Below are 22,512 nucleotides of genomic sequence, written 5' to 3' on the forward strand. Positions count from 1 at the left end.
TTTACAAATCATATTTGAATATTCCTCCAATTTCTCCAACTGCATTTTTGCTCCACCGGCTTTCATTTGGCTTACCTGGATGCATGTGTTTCCACCTGGCCGCATTATGCTCCATCTACATTTGGTTACAATGTACACAACTGTGATGAAACACCTAAAGCTGGCAAGATCTAAAGCTGTCATGAAGGCCTGAGACACCGAAACGATGGAAACGGCGTGATAAAATAAATTATTCTGATCAAGCTTACGATGAACACTTGATATAGTGATCTTTACAGGTATTAATATCAGATATTCCAGGAAGATGACGATGGCAGAAGAGATTGATTATATGTCATGGGGAGATCCTAACATATTGGTTGATCGCCTGTTGATCCACTGTTGGTGGCATCGACTCGTGCAGGAAACTATTCGCACATCGATGAAGTAGCCTCCATACTTAATGAACTAAAGGAAACCGGCTACATACGATAATCACTTGTTTAACTTGCATGTGTATAATATTGGAAAATAACTGAATTATAAAGATTTCAAAAATGTATAGCTATATTTCTTGCAATCTTATTTCTAACTAAAACTAAGTTCTCGTAATACATCTTACTTTTTTTGATTGAGCTTCCAAATGTGCTTCCTTTTCGTTTATTGTGCATTCAATTGTGGTCCCTTTTCGTTGATTGTGCTTCCTATTGTGCTTCCTTTTCGTTGATTGTGTTTCCACTTTGACAAATGTGCTTCCGATTGTGCTTTCTTTTTTATTGTGCTTCATTTTTTGATTGCGCTTCCAAATTTGCTTCCTTCTCGGTGATTGTGCTTCCATTTTTGACAATCGTTATTTTAATAATTAATTTTTTGATTAATTTAGGAATTTTTTAATTTCTAGGTTAATATTTTTGAATTTTCAAGATTGCGGGCACATCGGTTATGGTATTAGAGTAATTTAAGCCTCTTTTAGGACATTTTTACATATTTATTTAAATTTATATTTTTTCTTACCTAGAATATGTATTTTTTTTTGGATGGAGCAAGGATCCAACCAATCATTGTAATCGATCCAATCAATTAATTAATTTTTTTGACTATATTTATATTTTTTTCTCTAATTTATAGCTATATTATTACAAATTTCGAAGATGGTGCGCAATATGGCGGACACGCTGGCAATAAACCATTACTGCATTCTAACGGGCAAGAATTAAACTAACATGGTTGTACTGTAGGGCCGCGACGTCTTGGCGGGTCGACTCCCTAGAGCTCAGCGACCTTGTAATCGACACGTCCCGCCTTGTCTGCTCCGCAGATAGCAACGGCCTGGAAGTCTTCATGCCGTTCCGAAAACATTGGTCGAGAACAATCTCACGTACGGTGCAACACAGCGCAGATCTTAATGATACAGAGATGCGATAATGCTTTACGGTAATTTATTATTTAAAGGTAGTGCACTATTTGCTCGACTGGGCAGCTTAGTTAAACATAGTTAAACATAGCTATACAATACTTTAATGTTAATGTACGTACCCTACCTACTAGGTCTCTCAGTTATTAATCAGTTTATATTGTGCAGTTACTTTAACGGCTATGCCATTTACTTGTATTGACACATAGATAGGTATACACATACATTTATAGGTAGGGATACAGTTGGCAATAAGTAGATTACAATATCATAAAAACACAATGGTAATTTTAATTATTTATTAATGAAAGTCAAAGTATCTCAGGTTTATATCAAAAAGTAAAAATATTTATTCCTTTCAAAATCATAACAATTGTTGGCACTGCAGAACACGTATATATTGGAAAATGTCTGGAGTGACGATGCGCACATTTATTAAATAATGAAGTGTTTCTTATGTTCGGGTTCGAAATCTTATACACAGATTCAGTATATAATTATGATTTACATAAGTTTTACCTCGGCTAGATCAAAGTAATTTAAGTTGGTAAAGCTTTGATGCTCTCTCTCCCAGACCACTGGGTAATTACAGTTGTGTGTTAAAATAGAGTGCCAAATTAGATTCACGTAGTTAATTTAACAATATTTCAGTTTCTCAATGTTTTCCTTGAAATTAGGCCGCATAATAACTAAGTATGGATGTGATACGTGCTTCGTACTAACGAAATGGAGTAACAGACACAGTCATTTCTTACTCACGTATTTATACACTCCTAGTATCTTTATCCTTTTGGATAAAGCCCTATTACTATACACTGACACTTAAACAATCAGTTCCTTTCATCCTTTAGTGCGGATGCCTAATTCTAATTTGCTATTTTTCAGGATAAATTTCCGACGATGTCTGATACGTGTCCATTCATTAATAGGCCATTACATACTTCTTAAAAACCTTCTTAATTTAAGTAATTTAACAATGCGTGCCACATTAAAAATACTTCTCCTGATTGGCCAAGAACTAATGATAGTTATATTATTTTAAATAAAACACATCAATCCCGCGCGCAACAATAGCGCGGAACACAAAATCTCACATTAAATTCAAAATAAAATCATATAGTAATAACATTTTACGTTTATAAACACGGTGTCAAATTAGCAATTTACCGTTTAAATTTCAATTGTTCCTAGAGGGGTCCTTGCAATTGCCCGTCTCAAACGTTCGTTTTAGTCATAGTTTCAATTAGGTACATAGATATACCTACGTATTAAATCCAAAGAGTTTTCAAATAATAAAATATATAAATAGAACGAAGAAATATAAATTAAAATAAATGATTAGCTTAATCTGGGCTGGAAATATACATAGTTGTAGTACATTAAGAACTAAATTTGTAATTGTGGGTTGCTGTAGGAAACATAATTAATTAAGACTTGCATCAGGTAACTCCCTCGCTGATGCTTTCTTTTCCATTTAGTTTGGCTGAAACGTGAAGACGATCGACATGACACTTTCACGCACGTCAAGAACCTTACCACTTTTATGCACTCGGTTGGTATTTTTTTTCCATAACAGCACTCTGAAAGAACCATATTAGTAATTTAGAGGGGGCCGAAAACCATATATCTATCAAACCATCCTCGAGTATTTTATAAAACATTGACCCATAGATAAACGTATATTCTTTTCATGTACAATCCTACTGACAAAACGTTTAGTACTTTGACTCAAAAAATAACACGAATGACATGCTATTATAACACTTTTTAGCAGCCTGTAGAGAATTAAGTTAAGATGAATGACAGCAGTGTTAAATAATGTTAACATTAAAAACACGATAATAGTAACATTGTTTGGCAACAATAGTATTAAAACAAAAAAATAACACTATCATAACACAATAGTAACATAATATAATAGTTACAGCGTATCCTAGCAGACAAAGCCGAAGTACTCTGAAAGAAACACCTTTTTTGACAAATATGTTTTAAAACATTTGTATTTAGATTAATAGAACTCTCTCAAACATAAAAGTATGAATTTTGGCCATTATATTTGAAAGATTTGTGCGATGGGAGTGCATGACTTGATGTAAGCTTTTGGACATATGCCATTGCTAAGCACATGTATGTCTGTAGAAGAAAACTACAAAACACAAATGACAAAAACACAAATTAAGCAAAAAATTGCTGTTGTCAGGATATAAACACCACACAGTACTCCACAACACGAATATGGTCAACAAACAAAGAAAAACAAAGAAAAATGGACTAACAGAACGAAAAAAACCCCACAAATGATGACAGCACAAAAATACCGAACCCAAAAAATTCAGCACAACAGTTGAAACGAGACAAAAACACAGCAAAACGAAAAGACGAAACAAACACAATAGTTTTCCAAAAACAGAAGAGAACGAAAAAAAACCCACAAATGATGACAGCACAAAAATATTGAACCCAAAAAATTCAGCACAACAGTCAAAACGAGACAAAAACACGACAAAACAAAAGACGAAACAAACACAACAGTTTTATAAAACAGAAACAAGCGACGTTTCGGGAACTGCTATCTGCTCCCGTCCTCAGGCAGAGAGGCACATGGTACGAAAACACAGATGCCGTTTAGAGAATCTGAAATAAACAGTTTTGACTAGCAGCATGTACATGAATGTCACAATGGGACAGCAAGAACAGATTCATCACTACTGTCAGTAGTTGCGTCACTATTTTCAGATGCAGTGTCATCGCTGTCATTACACACATTTATTATAAAACCTTCCAATACATCCTCCATGACACAGTCCTTTTTCCAATACTCATCCTCTTTACTGACCACGTGTTGACAGTAACCTTCCCAGTCGGTGCTTGTGATGGAATCTAAGGCCCTGGTGGTTTGCGACTGCAACGCTTGCAACGAAAGTTCGCCAGAAGTATTGTTCTCACGAATTAAACGCTTCATTTTGGCCCACGCGAGCTCAATAGCATTTAATTCACAATTATAGGGAGGCAGACGAATTACACGATGACCATGTAGCTCAGCTAACCTGTCTACTCTGAAACGTTTTTCTCTTGGTCGATGTTTTTCAACCAGTTCGGCAAGTGTTGTTTTCCGCATTTTATCGTCACATTCTATACCTTTTCTCTGCAACCAAGCTATCATTGCACATTTACTGTCGTACTTGGATGGCGGTTTGTCTTCCTGCTTGCAATGGTATGGAGCATTATCCATAACCAAGACTGAAGCCGGTGGCAAATTTGGAATCACTTTTTCCGTAATCCATTTTTCAAAGTTTCCAGAGTTCATCTGGCCGTGGTAGTCTCCTGTTGTTGTGCCTGCTTTATAAACAAGAGAGGCTCCGGGAAGGAAGCCTTGCCTAGAACCAATGCTTACAACTATCAGTCTGTGCGCTGCACTTCCTGTTGCCATTACACCTTCAACGTCACCTTTCTTTTGCCAACATTTCTGAAAGGTTAAATTAGTGTCAACCCAAGATTCATCCATGTAAAATATCTTCTTCCCAGCATCCCTGCACTGTTTCATCTGAGTCAGGTACCGTGATCGCCAAGCAACAACGTCAGATCTTTCGAGAAGAAGCATTCGCTTATTTTGGCTTCTTCTCCACACAAAACCCATTTCTTTCAGTATTTTACGCAGCGATGTCTTTCCCCAACTCCATCCGATTTTTTCTTTCAAAACTGGCAGTAGTTTCCTTGTTGTGGGAACCACTTTTTTTACTGCATAAAATTCGTGGATAGTGTCTCTGATCACTCTTCTATCAAAGTCATCAACTGACAACAAATGTTTCCCAGTTTTTTTTGGCCTGAAATGAATAATTACACATGAGAGGCTGTTTCACGGTCAAATAAAGAAGTGTAATATATATGTAAATATAAACATATAAATTGTAAATAAATAATATATTAATATTATATACATTAATATATATCATAAAATCATATATATATAATAAAATATATAATGCAATATATATAATGTATATGTATCTATGTATAATGTATGTAATGTAATATAATGTAATATAATATCATGTAATATAATGCAATATAATGTGTAGCAATATCGGCTACACCTGTAGCTAACAAATATTCTAACAAGCGGTGCAGAAAGTCTGGAAAATTGCCAAATGCAAAACAAACAAACCGCGGGTTAAATTACGGGGAACACGTTAAAAAACTTATAATGTAAGTATAATTATTTAAAGTTATAATTACCTTTTTTTGCCTGGTGTTGTTTGTTTTTTATTTGGCGTCTCTCTGTTGTGTTTTCGGATGCGCGAAACTGATCTTTGGCTTATACCTGTGTATCGCGCAGCTCTTTCGGTTGCTTTTGCAAGAGGTACTAGCAGACATTTGTTGGCAGCTTCTTCATCACAGCACTGGATTACACTACTTATAATTACCCTCTCCCCACTATGTATTACTTTATTGTATCTTGAATGTCCTGCGTCGGGCTCCATTGCTCACTTCATACTGAGAGCGTGGCGCCTGATGTTTTTGCTATGAACCGCATAGCGGCTGATGTGCGCGCGCAGCTGCTTCCCCTCTCATTTACTCTTCCCCGCTTCCCCGCAAAACGACACGCCAAGACGTCGCGGCCCTACAGTAGTATACTCTAGCAGACGAAAAACAAGGGTAGTGGCCTCCAGCAGACGAAAACAAGATAGTGGTCTTTAGCAGATGAAAACAAGATGGCGGACGTGACATCAGGGCCGGTGCAAGGTAAATTGGCGCCCTAGGCGAAAAACCTTAATGCCCCCCCCCCCCCCCCACAGGACACCCCAAAAAAAATTTTACTTGCCTCAAAATACATCACGTAAGCCTAAGATTTTGTCAACAATCAAATGTAAGCAGGCTTGTGTTTTTTTTCTTTTACTTATTACAAATCATAAACAGGTCACCGTGGACTTTAAATAATTACTTATATCAATATAAACATTCCAAACCGTTAAAAAATCCACTTTAATCTAGTTTCAATAATCGTTAAACATATTATATCAGCTGTTATGTGTCGTGCTGCGCCGCCCCCAGCTACTTGGCGCCCTAGGCGGTGGCCTAGTTCGCCTGTATGGACGCGCCGGCCCTGCGTGACATCATACTAGCTGGCGATACATATATCTTGGCATTAGTGGTGGAAGGTTAGTCTGTCGGTGGCTTCCGTAGAGGAAGGATATGTCACCCTTTTATTTTGTCCTCACCAGGTTCAACCTGAAGACTTCATGACGTAATTGCTTTTTTAAATAATATTTCATTAAAATTTGATTAGTAAATTTTCAAATTTATTCCAAAAAATTAGGATAATAATTACGGATTTTCAATATGGTGGCCGTTACATCCTAATGCAAGATGGCGGGTTGTTTTAATTCAAGTTTTAATTATTTTTTATAAATTTTAAAATTTTCTTGATTTCCTAGCATAAAAATATGGATTTTAAATATTGTAGTTGTATTGTCATAATCTAAGATAGCGGAATATTTTTATTAAAATGTTAATTAATTACTTTTTTGATAATTTTAAATTTTTTCCCGAATTTATATCTTAATATTTACGGATTTTCAAGATGACGGCAGTAATAAAATGTGCAACGTTCCAGAATCCAAGATGGTGGGTGCGATATAAGCAAGGATTTTTCTAATTTAATTAAATTGTAACTAAGATTTAATTTTTTTTATTAATAACTTACATGGTTACTCTCTCCGGGAAACGAACTGAGAACCGAAATAAATTAAGAAACTAAAAATTTGAAGTAAGTTTTTTTATATTTTATAAAAATAATTCGTAATTTTTTGGTTAAAAATTAAAGAATTTGAAGTTTACTGTCAAGGTTAAGGTGAATGCTACCCACCAGAGGCTTATTGGAAGTTTGTAGATGCGGTCTTTAAGACTCTTTGCGGAATTCTGGTTATTCCTAATTTCGAATTCCTAATTTTTGAATTTTCAAGCAATAAAACGGGATATGTTTCCTCTAAACATGAATTTTCCCCTAGAAATAAGGATATATATATTTTTTAATTTTTTAATTTTTTGAGATTTTTTGGCGAAAATGTTTTCCCAAAAAACTGGAAATTTAGGCAAATTTAGGAATTTTTGTCAATTTGGGAAATTTTACAAAATCTTAAGGTCGGTGTCATCCAAGATGGCCGCTGTGACGTCAGAATCCAATATGGCCGCCGACAATCCTCAATCCTCAAGCCTTAAGCCTGGGCTCGGACCGGCTATCCTATACTACTTTCATGGATACAGATGAGTGGGCTGGGGGATGGTTAACTGGGTGCCATGCAGGGAGAGGAAAGCCACGGAGCTCGAGATTCGACGATGTCTCTGAGAGAAGGCCGTACTATTTCTTCCACATCCTGCCGGCAACTGACTGCAAGCCTCCGACGCGTGCAAGACAATCTGCGGTGTGATTGCACTCGACGGTCTTATCCCCACAGGAATGCCACGTCTCAATCCTAAAAAGATTTTATGTAAGGAAGTTTTAAGTCGCTCCCTCTTCACAACTAAAGTTGTATGATGTTAGTTTGTTATCAATTCAAAAACAAATATTTCTATTTGGGTATCACATTTTCAAAGGTGTTTTGAAACACTCCTATAAGATAAATACCCTGCAAATATTTCTTTATTGAAAATTGATTTGTCAAAGGTAAAAGGTTGAAATATTTTTTAAGGAAGTATTTTTAACAGTCGGTAACTTAAAATAATATTTTTGAACACGTGGAAATAACCCATTCAAGTTTATCATAACTTGAACTGATTTTGTGATAGACTAAAGAAAGGTAAAATTGATTTGTTTCGAAATACCACAGGAGATAATAAACGCGCACAATGCTTCAAGTACCTACTCATATCTATTTATATTGCTACGCATTATTCAATAGGTTCTTCAAAATATAACGAAGGCTAGTCCCAGATGGGGATCCACCTGGGTGGCTTATAAATATCCGGACCAGAGAAGGGAACAGTCGTATTCTCTTATTCCATTGGAGTCATGAAGATCTTCGTAGCATTGGTTTTCTTCGCAGCGGCTACTCAGGTAGTAAAATCAGACGATTCGTATTAAAAGTACCTTATATGTTTTTGCGATTTGAAATGACAGTAATATACTAAGGTTGTTCAGATAATTGCCGCTAAACCAATGATTTCGTAGATAGAGGCAGTGGTGGAAAGAAAAAAAAAATCACCAGCGCAAGGAAAACAGAATTTCAAAGTCCCTAGTTTTAATTAAATATTATAATCACAGCTCAATTCCTTACAGAGTATTTTTAATATCAATCATAAGTAAAAGCGCTTTAATAAACACGATTTGTGGCAGTTGTGACTTTGGGGTTTGTCGTGTGTGCAGGCCAAGTCCGCTGTCAGCCTGGCTGAACTGCAGTCTGTCCACAACTGGGATGTTGCTCCAGCGGCGCCCGAAACCAACTACATCGAGACGAACCCACAGCCTGGTGAGCCGACGCAGACACCAGTTGGAACAATGTTCACCAGCTCACGAAACACAAATGTGCTCTTGCGAAAAAAAAAAAAAAAAAAAAAATGTCCGAAATATTCTGATTGAAAAGTTTTTTAAAAAAAAAATGCTTTTTCAACGTATATATGTAGGCAGACAAGTGTCTCTACGGTGAGATTAACTGAACGCTGGGTGCTCTCTGCATTTCAATGTTGACAAAGGGAGTTATTCCATGTTTCTAACGTATTATTTTTTGAGTTGTAATTATTTATTTTACTTTAAAATAAAGAACACATTTGTAGAATCGAAATAGTATTATTTAGTTTTACATTTCGTTTAATAACGGTGTTCTTGTTTCGAATGAGAAAAGGTTAGGATAGGTGTTAAAAATATAAATATTTTCAGGAATACAAAGGGACATAAAAAACACTAAGGGCCAGGGGCTGAAGTCGCAGAGTTGCACTCAGTTGTATAATGTGAATACCGCAAGACGGCTCTCTGCCTCGGGTGCAGAGGTGACGGGAAACAAGATGGCGTGAGATGCTGTCGCCATTAGTGCTTGTTTCCTTGTGGGCCAGATACCTCCATGTTGACAGGGCCACAAACCTAGGTATGATGTGAAAGGTCAATTAAATAATTCTGCAGCATTGTTTGGTGTTATTAAAGACGAGGAACAGAAGACACCATCTTTTAATAAATCGGTTTTCAGTCACAACATTATTTTTAACGTTCGTTTTCCTATTAACATATAGGTTGAAATTTAGACATTATAAAATTTTATGATACTGTAAGAGTATGGCTATTAATAATAAATTTTACAGTTGTAGTTATTCTTCTTAATGAATTAAGCTCTAGAAAAAAAATACATAGGTATCTATCTGATTAAGCCAAAATCTATTTGAGACCTTCCATTAAATATGAATTATTAATTTACATTTCCTGGTTTTCGATTATAAATCAAAATTAATCATGAAGGGAAATATACGGTTGAATCACAGATAATTGTTTTAAAATTTCTAAACATACTCTTATGCGTCAGTGTGTCGTCTGCTGACCGTTCCTGAGTCCATGACGATGGCATGTCTAACTCACCTGCGCTGCGACTGTGACGTGTGCGCAGAGGACGCCGGGAAGGTGTCCGTGGAACACGAGGACCGCATCGTCGGCGGCACGGCCGCTGCCCTGGGGCAGTTCCCCTGGCAGGCGCTGATCGTGAGCGCGGCGACGAGCTTCTGCGGCGGGTCGCTCATCTCCACCGGGTGGGTCCTCACGGCCGCCCACTGCATACACGGGTGAGTCTCCGAGGACTGGTCTGACCAACATCAAAATTTATTCATCATTAGTCATCTCAAAATGGTCAACAGGATGGGTCCTCAAAGCCGCCTATTGCATACACGGATGAGTCTCCAAAGACTGGTCTCACCAAAACACAGATTACTTTATCATCAGTCATCTCGGGATGGTCAACCGGATGGGTACTCATAGCCGCCCACTGCATATACGGGTGAGTCTCCGTGAACTGGTCTCACCAAAACACAGGTTACTTTATCATCAGTCATCTCGGGATGGTCAACTGGATGGATACTCATAGCCGCCCACTGCATACACGGGTGAGTCCCCGAGTACTGGTCTCTACAAAACACAGGTTACTTTATCATCAGTCATCTCGGGATGGTAAACAGGATGGGTCCTCACGGCCGCCCACTGTTTACACGGGTTAGTCTCCGTGGACTGGTCTCACCAAAACACAGGTTACTTTTTCATCAGTCATCTCGGGATGGTCAACAGGATGGGTCCTCACGGCCGCCCACTGTTTATACGGGTGAGTCTCCGTGGACTGGTCTCACCAAAACACAGGTTACTTTATCATCAGTCATCTCGGGATGGTCAACAGGATGGATACTCATAGCCGCCCACTGCATACACGGGTGAGTCTCCGAGGACTGGTCTCACCAAAACACAGATTACTTTATCATCAGTCATCTCGGGATGGTCAGCTGGATGGGTACTCATAGCCACCTACTGCATACACGCATGAGTCTCCAAGGACCGGTCTCACCAAAACACAGGTTACTTTATCATCAGTCATCTCGGGATGGTCAACAGGATGGGTCCTCACGGCCGCTCACTGTGTACACGGGTGAGTCTCCGTGGACTGGTCTCACCAAAACACAGGTTACTTTATCATCAGTCATCTCGGGATGGTCAACAGGATGGGTCCTCACGGCCGCCCACTGCATACACGGGTGAGTCTCCGAGGACTGGTCTCACCAAAACACAGGTTACTTTATCATCAGTCATCTCGGGATGATTAACCAGATGGGTACTCATAGCCGCCTACTGCATATACGGGTGAGTCTCCGAGGACTGGTCCCACCAAAACACAGGTGACTTTATCATCAGTCATCTCGGGATGGTCAGCTGGATGGGTACTCATGGCCGCCTACTGCATACACAGGTGAGTCTCAGAGGATTGGTCCCACCAAAACACAGATTACTTTATCATCAGTCATCTCGGGATGGTCAACAGGATGGGTACTCATAGCCGCTTACTGCATATATGGGTGTGTCTCCGAGGACTGGTTCCACCAAAATCAAGATAACTTCTTCATCATCATCATCTCATTATGGTCTACCGGATAGGTTCTCATAGCATCCTATTGCATACACAGGTGAGTCTCCGAGGACTGGTCTCACCAACATCAAAATTAATTCATCATCAGTCTTACAGAATGTTCAACAGGATGGGTTCTCATAGCCGCCTATTGCATACACGGATGAGTCTCCAAAGACTGGTCTCACCTAAAACCTACATTAATTTTTCACCAGTCATCTCGAGATGGGTCAACCGGATGGGTTCTCATAGCCGCCTACTATATACACAGGTGAGTCTCCGAGTATTGGTCCCACCAAAACCAAGATAACTTCATCATCATCATCTCAGTATGGTCAACCGGATGGGTTCTCATAGCCACCTATTACATACACTGGTGAGTCTCCGATGACTGGTCTCACCAAAACCAAGATGAATCGATTGTCTATCATTTACGTTTCACCACTTACCTGATCTCCGTGGTCTGGAATTGTAAGATATAGTTTGTTTATTACAATGGTTTGGAATATTTCTTATACCGTTCAATCTTTTACTGTTACTGAAGGTTTTTGTTGGCGCGTCCTTGTAAATTTGCAACATAATTGCTCATTTCTCTGATCATTTTTACACTGTATACTTCTCAAAATTATTTCCGTCGTAGAGATTGATTTTAAAACATATTTTATTAGGTGGCATCACGAACATCATAGAAATACCGTGGAACATTTCACCAGCCGTCACTGACGTAAGTAAATCTCCAAACACGAGCTCAGTATCATACAAGTGTGGGTAAGGTAGCTAGTGCTGTTGTTGTTATCGAATCCCCTCAAGCCGTTTCCAATGAAAAATCTCACAGATCAACAAAGTGTGTTTGATTACAGATTATCTTGTAGTTGAAAGGAACTAACATCAGGGGGATAAGCTTGGTAGAGTTCATTAAAATGAAATAACTAGGGGGAAGGAGAGGTGATAAAAGAGTTAAGACAGAACCACCTTATTAATTAAACCTAACCTCTGTGGCAGTGCTCGTGTTGACTACACAACATCCGACGGCCAGGCACACCAACATAAAAAGACCTCGACGATCAGCCCCGGCGAATGTCAGAGCTGACGTATCAGCCAGACCGGACGTCGGGATCACCCCATTTGTGCCCTTACAGCAGGTGATCTGACCTGAATTGCGGGATCCGGCTGTGTGGTACCTATCAACACGTATGATCACCTGCCTTGCCACATCGAAAATCGTAACACTGTAAGTGGCACATAACGTAATAAAAAAAATTGTTTTTCAGTAAAGTCGGTTTACGGACGATAGTTTAACGTGACAACGTCATAACAAAACATTGATGAAATGATTGCATACGTACTTTTATGAATAAAATTGAATCATTTTTATTGAATTATCACTATTTTGTATGGATACAAAGAATGAGTGAAATGAAATCTACAATTTAATTGATAAATTTACTTTAATTTGCACTCATTAATTCAAATATGTTTATTACTTTAACAAAGAGATTATTTTAACTATAACTTTTATACATGTTTTCTATTTAACTTCTTCCAATCTGGGTTATTCTGTTAAGAACAGGACGATGATAGGAAAAGTAGGAAACGAATGGGAGTGTTTCAAGTTTAACGTGCCTCGAAAAAGTCAAATCAACGGTTGTTCCGATCGAGTGGAAGAGAGATAGATACGGCGCAAGCGTACAATGAGCGTTACGGGACACTTTTTCGTGCGTGCAGCCGACGTTCATCGATTTATTAGACGTTGTCACGTCAAAAAAAAAAAAACTGGTATTATCTTGGCGATACGAGTACACTCGCGAGATGGTGTCCCTGGATGACCTCCCTCCTGCATGCAGTCTCGGTTCCTGGTCCAGCGGCAAGCAGCCCAGAGGAAAGGCTCAAAATGGCCCGCAGAAACATCTGGACAGAGACCTGGAACCCCCTGTGCCCGCAGGTACAGCACCTTCCACGTCACCCTGGGCTCCACGAACCGGTCCTGCGCCCAGGCAGGTTGCGTCACGCAGAGCGTCCGCCAGGCAATCGCGCACGGCGGCTACGACCCCAGCGCCATCGCCAACGACATCGGCCTGCTGAACCTGGCCTCGGCGGTGTCTCTCAGCAGTGAGTCCTGCTGGATGTGCTAGTGCACGGGGAATACTCATATACACATTCTGCTCTTTCACGAGAGATTCCGTCGGATACCAGTTACAATCAGGGGCGCAACAACTAAATTTCCAAGGGGGGGGGGGGCAATATACATTTTTATAAAGAATCATTGATCCCCCCTATTGAAGCGTGGGGTGCCCCCGGGAAAATTTGTATTTCAAGGTGGAAAATGGTGCTATTTAAGCAGTTTTATTATCTATAAATTTATTACACAGCACTTTCTTTGCTCCCGTTTTCCCCCATTTCAAGGTTTCAGAGGGGGGGGGGGGAAAGGCAAAATACCCTTGCCCCCCCCCCCTCCTGTTGTTGCGCCCCTGGTTACAACAAAGATACTGCAACTTTGTCCAATACATCGCTATACTTATTTCAGTCGGGATAATACTGAGTATTTCTTACGAATATAGGCGCATAATTTATATATTTTAATTAATGGTTCATTCACGATATATATATATTTATAAACCATGAAACAATTTTAATATTCAGTATTTATACTTTATTTCTGGTTTATTTTTGCTTGTTAATGTGTTCATTTATTACTGAAATGCTATTCAGGAATTGGTTTGCTGACAACTTGTAACTTTTGGAGTTACTGGTACCTGGTACCATCTTAGTTATCACACTATCAAATTCCGTTCGATTTGTTTGCAAATCTTACAATTTTTATCTAAAAATTTAGCTGAAACAATTTTAGATAAGATGAGCCATTGCTGCAGTGAGTTGAAAAAAAACAGGGGCACGATTAAAAATAATTTTACAATTTCTGTACCATGTTAACTATCCAATTCGTTCTTTTTTATTGCAAAACCATTAATTACTATCTACAACTTTTGCCTAATTTTCTTATACCACCTACCATTACTGCAAGGGTTGGAATACACAGCGCTTGAATGACAAAAAAATTCATAACTCCGTTAGTAGGCACACTATCAAATCCGTTTAATGTTTGCAATTGCTAAAACTACATATTACCTAAAACATTTGCCTGAAACAATTTCTTATACAACCAACTACTGAAATGGGTGGATAAAAAACGGGGTAAAATACGAAAATTAATTCATAACTCCCTTAGTAAACACACCATCCAATCCGTTCAAATTATTTGTAGATCTTATAATTTTTATCTAAAAATTTGTATAGAAACAATTTTTTACCATAGAAAGGGGGTTATATAACCTGGGGTCGTATTAAGAAAATAAATAAAACTTCACTACCATGTACGCTATCGAATCTATTTTTTTTAACTTTCTAAATATAATCTAACAATTTTGTTAAAATATTTTTTTATGTACCAACCATCACTACAAGGGGCGTAAATAACAAGATTTGAAAGTAAACTATCAAATCTGTTATAATTTATTGTATAAATTCTATACTTTATCTAAAACTTTGGCTGAAACCATTTTTGATGAAACGAATTATTATCTTAAAAACTGGGATTTAAATTTAAAAAAATCAAAATCTTTCCTATTATGAATTCCGTTGGAATTTATTTTAAACCATATTATTGTTATCTAAAACTTTGGTGCAAAGAAAATATTCATAAGACCACGTTATTAGTGCAAGGGATAAAAAACAGTTTTTGAATGTCAAAAAAATTGAATAATTACCTTTGTAGGCATAATATGTCATTCGTTCTAAGCTATTCAATGCTGGTTTCAGTGAGTTAAAAACATTAATAATACTTTCGCTGCATGGAAAATTAAAAATGTGTAATCGATCATTTTGTAATATTACAGAACATAAATATTTACATTAAGTTCTTACAAAGTTCCAAAAATTTGTAGACGTTTCCAAATATTTCCAGGAGAATGAGGTTTTTCGCCTGTAGGCTGCGCCGAAAGATTTTTTATTAAGAATACGAAATTTATTCTTTGTTACTGTTGTAAGTCTATAAACAACCCATGAAATAATTTCAAGATTTTAAAACAACACATTTTTTTATCTTTGGAATTTATTGTATATTTAGTTAAAGTATAAACATAATTATTTTACAAATACTTTACATTTATAGTTTTCACTAAAATGTAAAAATATTTTTATTAGTTATAAAGAAAAGAAGTGGCTACTGGGAATTAAAAGTTATTCTTGGTACTATAATTGAATAGGACATTTCCACAGTCTTTTCTGCTTGTCTTGTTGCAGACCACATCAATGTAGTCAGGCTGCCTCGCAACGCAGGCAACACATACGCTGATTCAGCGGCCATTGTAAGTGGCTTCGGAAGAATAAACAGCGGTGAGTCTAGTTCACTTCAGTATCCATAACAACATACACTCTTAGCAACATAACGTACATACATTATTATAAACAGAAAACGTACCGTCCAATATGTTTACATTTAAATACACGCTTGAAACATTCATCGTGTAGTATTAGCCAAAATCATACTTTACGCACAGGCTTAAATTATTACACCGTAAAACCGATAAACTTTAATATAATCACAAAAAATAGTGTCATGTAAAAAAAACTTCCAAAGGGGATCATTATTAAATCATTAATGTAGATATTAAGTGATGCTCCTAAATAAATACAAACCTACAACTCACACGTTTCTCAAAATATAAAATTGCAAATCCGACCCAACTAATAATATGCCAGAAATAATCCATTGTGAACATCAGTAAGGAGTATTCTATTTGAGTGTTATTGTGAAAATGGTCCGGCATGTTTGACTTTAGGATAATTTTGGGAGAATCGTTATATTTATAACTCTGACGCTTTGGATTGATGAGACACACCTTATAACTCATGTTTATGTATTGTCACCAACCAGTCTACCAGTTGGTTGTGAGTTCACTGAAACTTTAGGGGTTCCGCAGGATCAGTGCGTGAACAGGTGACGTAGAATATGATCTTAATTTGTCTGTATGCGTTTCTTTTGCAGCCAATAACGACGTATCGGACATTCTTCTGTACGCCAACGCGAAAATCATCACAAACGCTGACTGCGCTAAAACTTATGGTTCCACCATACAAGACACCAACATATGCACCACTGGTGCCAGCAATCCTTGCACTGTGAGTGAAATGCTTGACTCTTTGCAGTTACTATTTACCTGCGTGAACTGTCGCATAGTTAAGTTTACAACTGTTTTACCCCCTTCGCTAAACCTATATGTTTTTAAGTAATTTAATTGATTTGCATTGAATGTTTATCTAAAAATCATGAACGTACAAATCAATTGAAATACTTCTCGTGTTGAATGAGATCGAAAGCTACAATTGTCTTAGAAATCAAGCATTAGAGCCCCAAGCAATACATCTATATGTTCAAATTTTTACCTTATAGACGTATATCAAACGGAACAAAAGCTATCTTCACTTAGTTTGAGAGCTACATGTTCAGTTAGGGCTTCAGTGTGGTGTGTATAACCTGACACCGTGGATTCGGCTACTCTCTATGTGCAATTAATTTCGGAAGCACGCCAGACTTATATTTGGTTCTGTGTAATAACTTGGGTAGATGGGCCAAGTGTAAAGGATATGTGCAAAGCCGGACAGATCAGCTAATTGCACTTGAGAAGTTATAATTATCGTCTTAACCGACAATTTTTTTCTTCCATTAAGTGAAAATGACACAAATTCAGAACCATTTTTATTGCATAAACACATGTCTGACTTGTCACAAATAGTATAAAATGTTGAGGACATATTTAGTGATAAAATTCAGAACAAAACAACATTTACAATATTGCCAAATCCAAAGAAAATACCTCAATAGGCCCGTATAGTCAGGGGTGAATTTGTGTTAGAGGCGGGATGATAAGTGCGACGATCTATGTTGCTTTTAGCGCAGTAACGCCCCTAAGCCCAAGTTTCTGAAAGAGCGTGCAGTCTTATCGTTAGTGCATAGGGCAGCCATGAATTTTGAGCGGTTACCATGCAATTTTATGGCGGATAAATGAAGATAAAGGTGTAATGCAATTCCCTAGATTGCTTTAAAGGATCTGTACCGGATGTTTTATTACCTAAATACTATTTTCAAAACACACGTTTTAGCCATTTTCACGCTTGACAAAAATACAATTAAAAAAATACTTAATACGTAAACGTCACTTCCCACACATCTTCAGCGTATTCCCTAAATCTTCAAAAGTTTTCAGATCTCTTTTTTTTCCCCGGAAGTCTGCAAAACCAAATGTGTGGATTGATAGGTGCGGCCCTTGAAAACAAAATAAAAAAACTATGTCATTAAAATGCAATAATCACACGTGGTGAGTTAGTTTAACATTTCACTCTGCAAGTCGAATTGTTCAATAGTCGACGCAGCTGCTCCGGCAACGAATTCTAGCGGCGGTTGCGGACACTAGGTGCGTTTCGTGTCAATAAAATAATGTGGTTGTAAGCACACAATCTTCATTAATGTATGGCGCTCGGAATTATTATAAATAATTCAATGTTAAATTTAGTGTTTCAGTTTCGTATTATAAGTGTGTTTAAAACACGAGAACACATGCATTTGGTCGTTACGGAGTTAAGATGTTACGCATCACTGGCGAGTACTGAACGACGCTTTTTTTCTCATAAACCTTAGAATATCTTCTTAAATTTTATAAGTATACATATACTGATGTCACTTAAATTGAAAATTCACAAGGATTATCTTCAAAAACTTGTTTTGCCCTACAACCAAAAATAGGTACTCTCCTCCCGTCCGCCGATCCCTTTGAATCGCTCTTCATTATGTCGGGAAGTTACGTATTTGCAGTGGCGTAACCAGGATTTGTGTATGGGGGGTGTTAAGAAGCATGCCGCCCCCCCCCCCCCCCGTATAAAAGCGGGTGGTCCGGAGGCCCTCCCCCGGGAAAATTTGTATTTTAGCAGTTTTAGGTACTTTAATTTAAATATTGTAATGGTAAAAATGTTATTAATTTTAATATGAAATTTGTTTGAGTGATGAATAAGAAATTAATTAAAGATTTGGTGCTAAGGGGGGGGGGGGGGTTGAACCACTAACCCCCCCCCCCCCCCCCCCCCCGGCTTCGCCCCTGCGTACTTGAAATGACCGTGCTGGACAGTCCCGAAGTTGTGTACGTTCTTTGACGACTGACCCTCGTCGTGTGTGTGTGTGCCTCGCAGGGCGACAGCGGCGGTCCCCTGGTCGTGAGGGAGGCCGACGGCAAGTACACGCTGGTGGGGGCCGTGTCCTTCGGCATCCAGACCTGTGTGGCCAGCCGCCCGTTCGTGTACGCCCGGGTCAGCCAGTACCTGGCCTGGATCTCGTCCACCAGTGGCGTCGTCAGAGCAGCCTAGGGGCTCGCTCGGCCTTGCTGTCTGTACTCATCAAACTGTCAAATAAATTATTTTTTTATAAAACCGTACAAAGTTTTTTCACGCCATAAACAGATTGAATTCAAATTGAATTTTTCGAAGAACGCAGGTTTTTTTTTATTTGTAATATCTTAGCTCTCGGAGTATGGTAATTGGTAGGAGTAATTTCGTGAATGGAACGGAAATGTGTAACCACGGTGCTGCCATCTGTGGCGGATGCCGGAAACCGAAATTCACAAATCTTATTTTAAAACCTTATAGTATTTAAATTTTATTGAATTTTATCAATATGGGCAGTAATATGCCGAAAATAAGAATCAAAATAGGGGTTTAGTATTTTTTTCAAGTTTTTTTTTTTTTTAAAGATTAAATCAGAGCCATTTCATTACTTTGTTTAAAATTTCGCTCTGCAAGTCGAATTGTTCAATAGTCGACGCAGCTGCTCCGGCAACGAATTCTAGCGGTGGTTGCGGACACTAGGTGCGATTCGTGTCAATAAAATAACGTGGTTGTGAACACAATCTTCATTCATGTATGGCGCTCGGAATTATTTTAAATAATTCTAGGTTAAATTTAGTGTACGAGTTAAAAATTATAAGTATTTTTGAAACACAAGAACACATGTGTTTGCTCGTTACGGAGGTTAGATGTTACCGATCATTGGCGAGTACTGAACGACTATTTTTTTTTGGTAAAACATCAGAAATATTAAATTTTTAAATACATACTGATGTTACTTAAATTGAACGTGAAAAACTCACAAGGATTATTTTCAAAAACTTATTTTGTCTGCAGCCAAAAATACTCTCCTTCCGTCCACATGTTTACCCTTTGTACACACAGCTCGGAATACGGAATAAGGCGTCGTTTATACGAAGTTCTATTTATCTAGAACTATGAAGAACATTTAATTGATTAAAATTGGATATTTCCTAAATTTATTCTGTAATGTATAACAGTATTTTTTTTTTGTTTCTTCCATTTTCAGAAAATAATGATATAAATTTGGTTTTGATCATTTATTATTTTCTGTGGTTATATACATGTCATGTCTTTAGCACCAAGAAAATTAATCACAGCGCGTATTTAATAGTTGGCGTGATTCTCAATTGGCGAAGGCACTTTAAATTCTCACTAACAAACGTAAAAACGATCGATTGTTTCCGTAATGGTGTCTAAGGCTTGTAAACAAATGTAGATAAACAGCCCGGAGTACTGCTGTGGCCTAATTTAAAAACGGCACTTACTTATAAAAGCCCGCCTCTTACATATATGTACACACTTATACATTACCCGGGTATCGAATCTGGAGTTTTCCCACCATCGAACTGCGCTACGTAGGTAAACCTTCCTCCCTAACCTGGTGCCGGTGCGTGGTGTCGGTGTCCGCCATCTTGGATTGTGACGTCACGACCTTAACTTTGATCATTGACCACAAACCTTCAAAATATGCAACAAATCGCCAAAGAATTACTCAAAACTTGCCAAAAATTCGCCAATATTCGCCAATTTTCCAGCTTTTAGGAAAAAATATCCGCCAAAAAAAGGTCAAATGTCCTCAGAGGTTTATTGGAGGTTTGTAGATGAGGAATTAAAATTTTTTGGGGATAATTAAAGCCACTGGCCTTTATTTTTTGAGGACTAAAACGAGAAATTTTCCTTCAAAACGGAAATTTGTACTCTTAATATAGATAAATTTTTATTTTTCTGAACTTTTGAGAATTTTTGGCAGTATTTATTTCTCTTAAAAACTGGAAATCTTGGTAAAATGTTGGTATATTTTAAGTCGTTTTTTGGCAATAGCTTGGAAAATTTAGATGGTCAAGGTCAAAGGTCGTAATCAAAGATGGCCGCCTTGACGTCACAATTCAAGATGGCGGACACCGACACCGACACCACGCACAGGCATCAGGCGCAGGAGGAACTATTTATTATACACTACTGAGCTTGTGTTAAAACTTAGAAAGCTTAAAAAATAAAATTTGATTACAGCAATTATTTCTTTGTGTGTACCGAGAATTCTCATAAAACGTACAGAGAAAAGAACTTGGCTTTTAACGAAAGAGCTGGTAACAAGGAATCCCCTGCTCTTGCCATATCTTTTGCATGCTCAGGTAAAATCAGACGTTTTGCTGATTCATATCAGACAGTTCAAAGGAACATTACAAGTTTCTCAGAGAAAACTATTGTCTGTGTGACATAGGATTACAAATATGAGTGTAAATAGTTAGTGCAGTAGGCCTTTTTAATTATACAAAGATATTGAATCAAAATAGCAAAGCGTTGTTACATTACTTTAATTTGTAATTTATATTTTCCCCATACATGGGAGGTAGGTACTCAATTTTAGACTAGAGTGCTTCCATCTTAAAATTTTCAGAAATTTCACACTTAAGAGGAAAGAAAAAAGCAGGTTTTACAACAAAAAATCTGTGAAGCTAATCAGGAAAAAGTTTAAACATATCAGAATAACAATAAACTAAAAGTTATACCTAACTACATTTGTTTTATATTTTATGTTAATTTGAATAATAAGGGGTAAGAATGGGGAATGCTAAAGTGAGGCAAAAATTAAATGACTAAGAGTGACACACTTAAAGAGTTACGTACCTATATTATGTATTTTCCATTTGCTAAAATTTTATTATCGCTAAAATATTATTCCTGAAGCGAACTAAACAGTGCCTGAGTAAGATATTGTATTTTAATTATAGTTATGCACAAAAATTTCAATACTATTTGCCCAAAAATTTTGCATTTAATTAAAAATAATAAAACTTATGCATAAAACTTTCAAATTCCTAAACATAAAAAAATTGGCCTGTAATTTAAAATACTTTATCAGTTTCCATTAGATATAAAATTTTCAGTGTCGTCAAACAAGCCACATGGACGAAAACTGACAGTTGCTGAGATATATTTGGGTACTCAATGCTTTTCCAATGCATAAGTTGTTCGCGAGTATCGCGTACTCAAAATGTAGGTACATGATTTCGCTGAGCATGATGCTGAGCAGGATGCCCATTCACATACTACTGACGTCTTATTTCAACATATGATCTCTATCTTTTATCTTGAATTATTATGACCAAGAGTGTTAAGATTAGATAGAGTAAACGGATTGCCATAGGTCAAGTGATACATTGTTAACTACTCACGACACTTGCAGTGATGTCATTCCAATTTAAATACGTGGCACGGAAACTATTTACTGAAACTATCATTCAGATGATGGCAATATTCTGACAGGACGCTTTACCATGGATGCTGTTCACAATGGCTGGGCTGTTCATTGGAAGTCACATCTAGAGTTTCTTGCAAATATTCACGCACGCCCACCAAGAATTCCCGCCCACGTGACTTTCAGTGTGGACATCATTATCATTCTACCAACCCTGAAACTAAATTTTAATTCCCGTTTACATTTTCAAACTGTGAACGCGACACGATGTTGACTGTTAGGTGAGCTGGTTATAGAGAACATTATTTAATACCCTTCTAAAAAAAACATTCTTGGTTCTTTTAATTAGTCTTGATTTACTTATATCCGAGAACGATGTCATTATGAACTGTCAATCACTATACAAGTAACGAATATTGGGGAAG

At 37.5% G+C, this 22,512-nt stretch overlaps 1 protein-coding gene across 1 annotated transcript in view; it reads left to right on the top strand.

The window, feature by feature from the left end:
- Positions 1-18,951, top strand: part of LOC134537278 (transmembrane protease serine 9-like) — a 30,800-nt gene extending 11,849 nt beyond the window's left edge. The window contains exons 8-14 of the mRNA XM_063377551.1: positions 8,352-8,447; positions 8,757-8,859; positions 9,982-10,153; positions 13,418-13,584; positions 15,775-15,867; positions 16,520-16,653; positions 18,715-18,951. Of these exons, the coding sequence (XP_063233621.1) occupies positions 8,352-8,447; positions 8,757-8,859; positions 9,982-10,153; positions 13,418-13,584; positions 15,775-15,867; positions 16,520-16,653; positions 18,715-18,888 (939 nt within the window). The 3' untranslated portion in view covers positions 18,889-18,951. The remainder of the gene's footprint in view (positions 1-8,351; positions 8,448-8,756; positions 8,860-9,981; positions 10,154-13,417; positions 13,585-15,774; positions 15,868-16,519; positions 16,654-18,714) is intronic.
- Positions 18,952-22,512: the final 3,561 nt, after the last annotated feature.

The sequence above is a fragment of the Bacillus rossius genome, chromosome 12, assembly GCF_032445375.1.
Source record: "Bacillus rossius redtenbacheri isolate Brsri chromosome 12, Brsri_v3, whole genome shotgun sequence".
NCBI lineage: Eukaryota > Metazoa > Arthropoda > Insecta > Phasmatodea > Bacillidae > Bacillus > Bacillus rossius.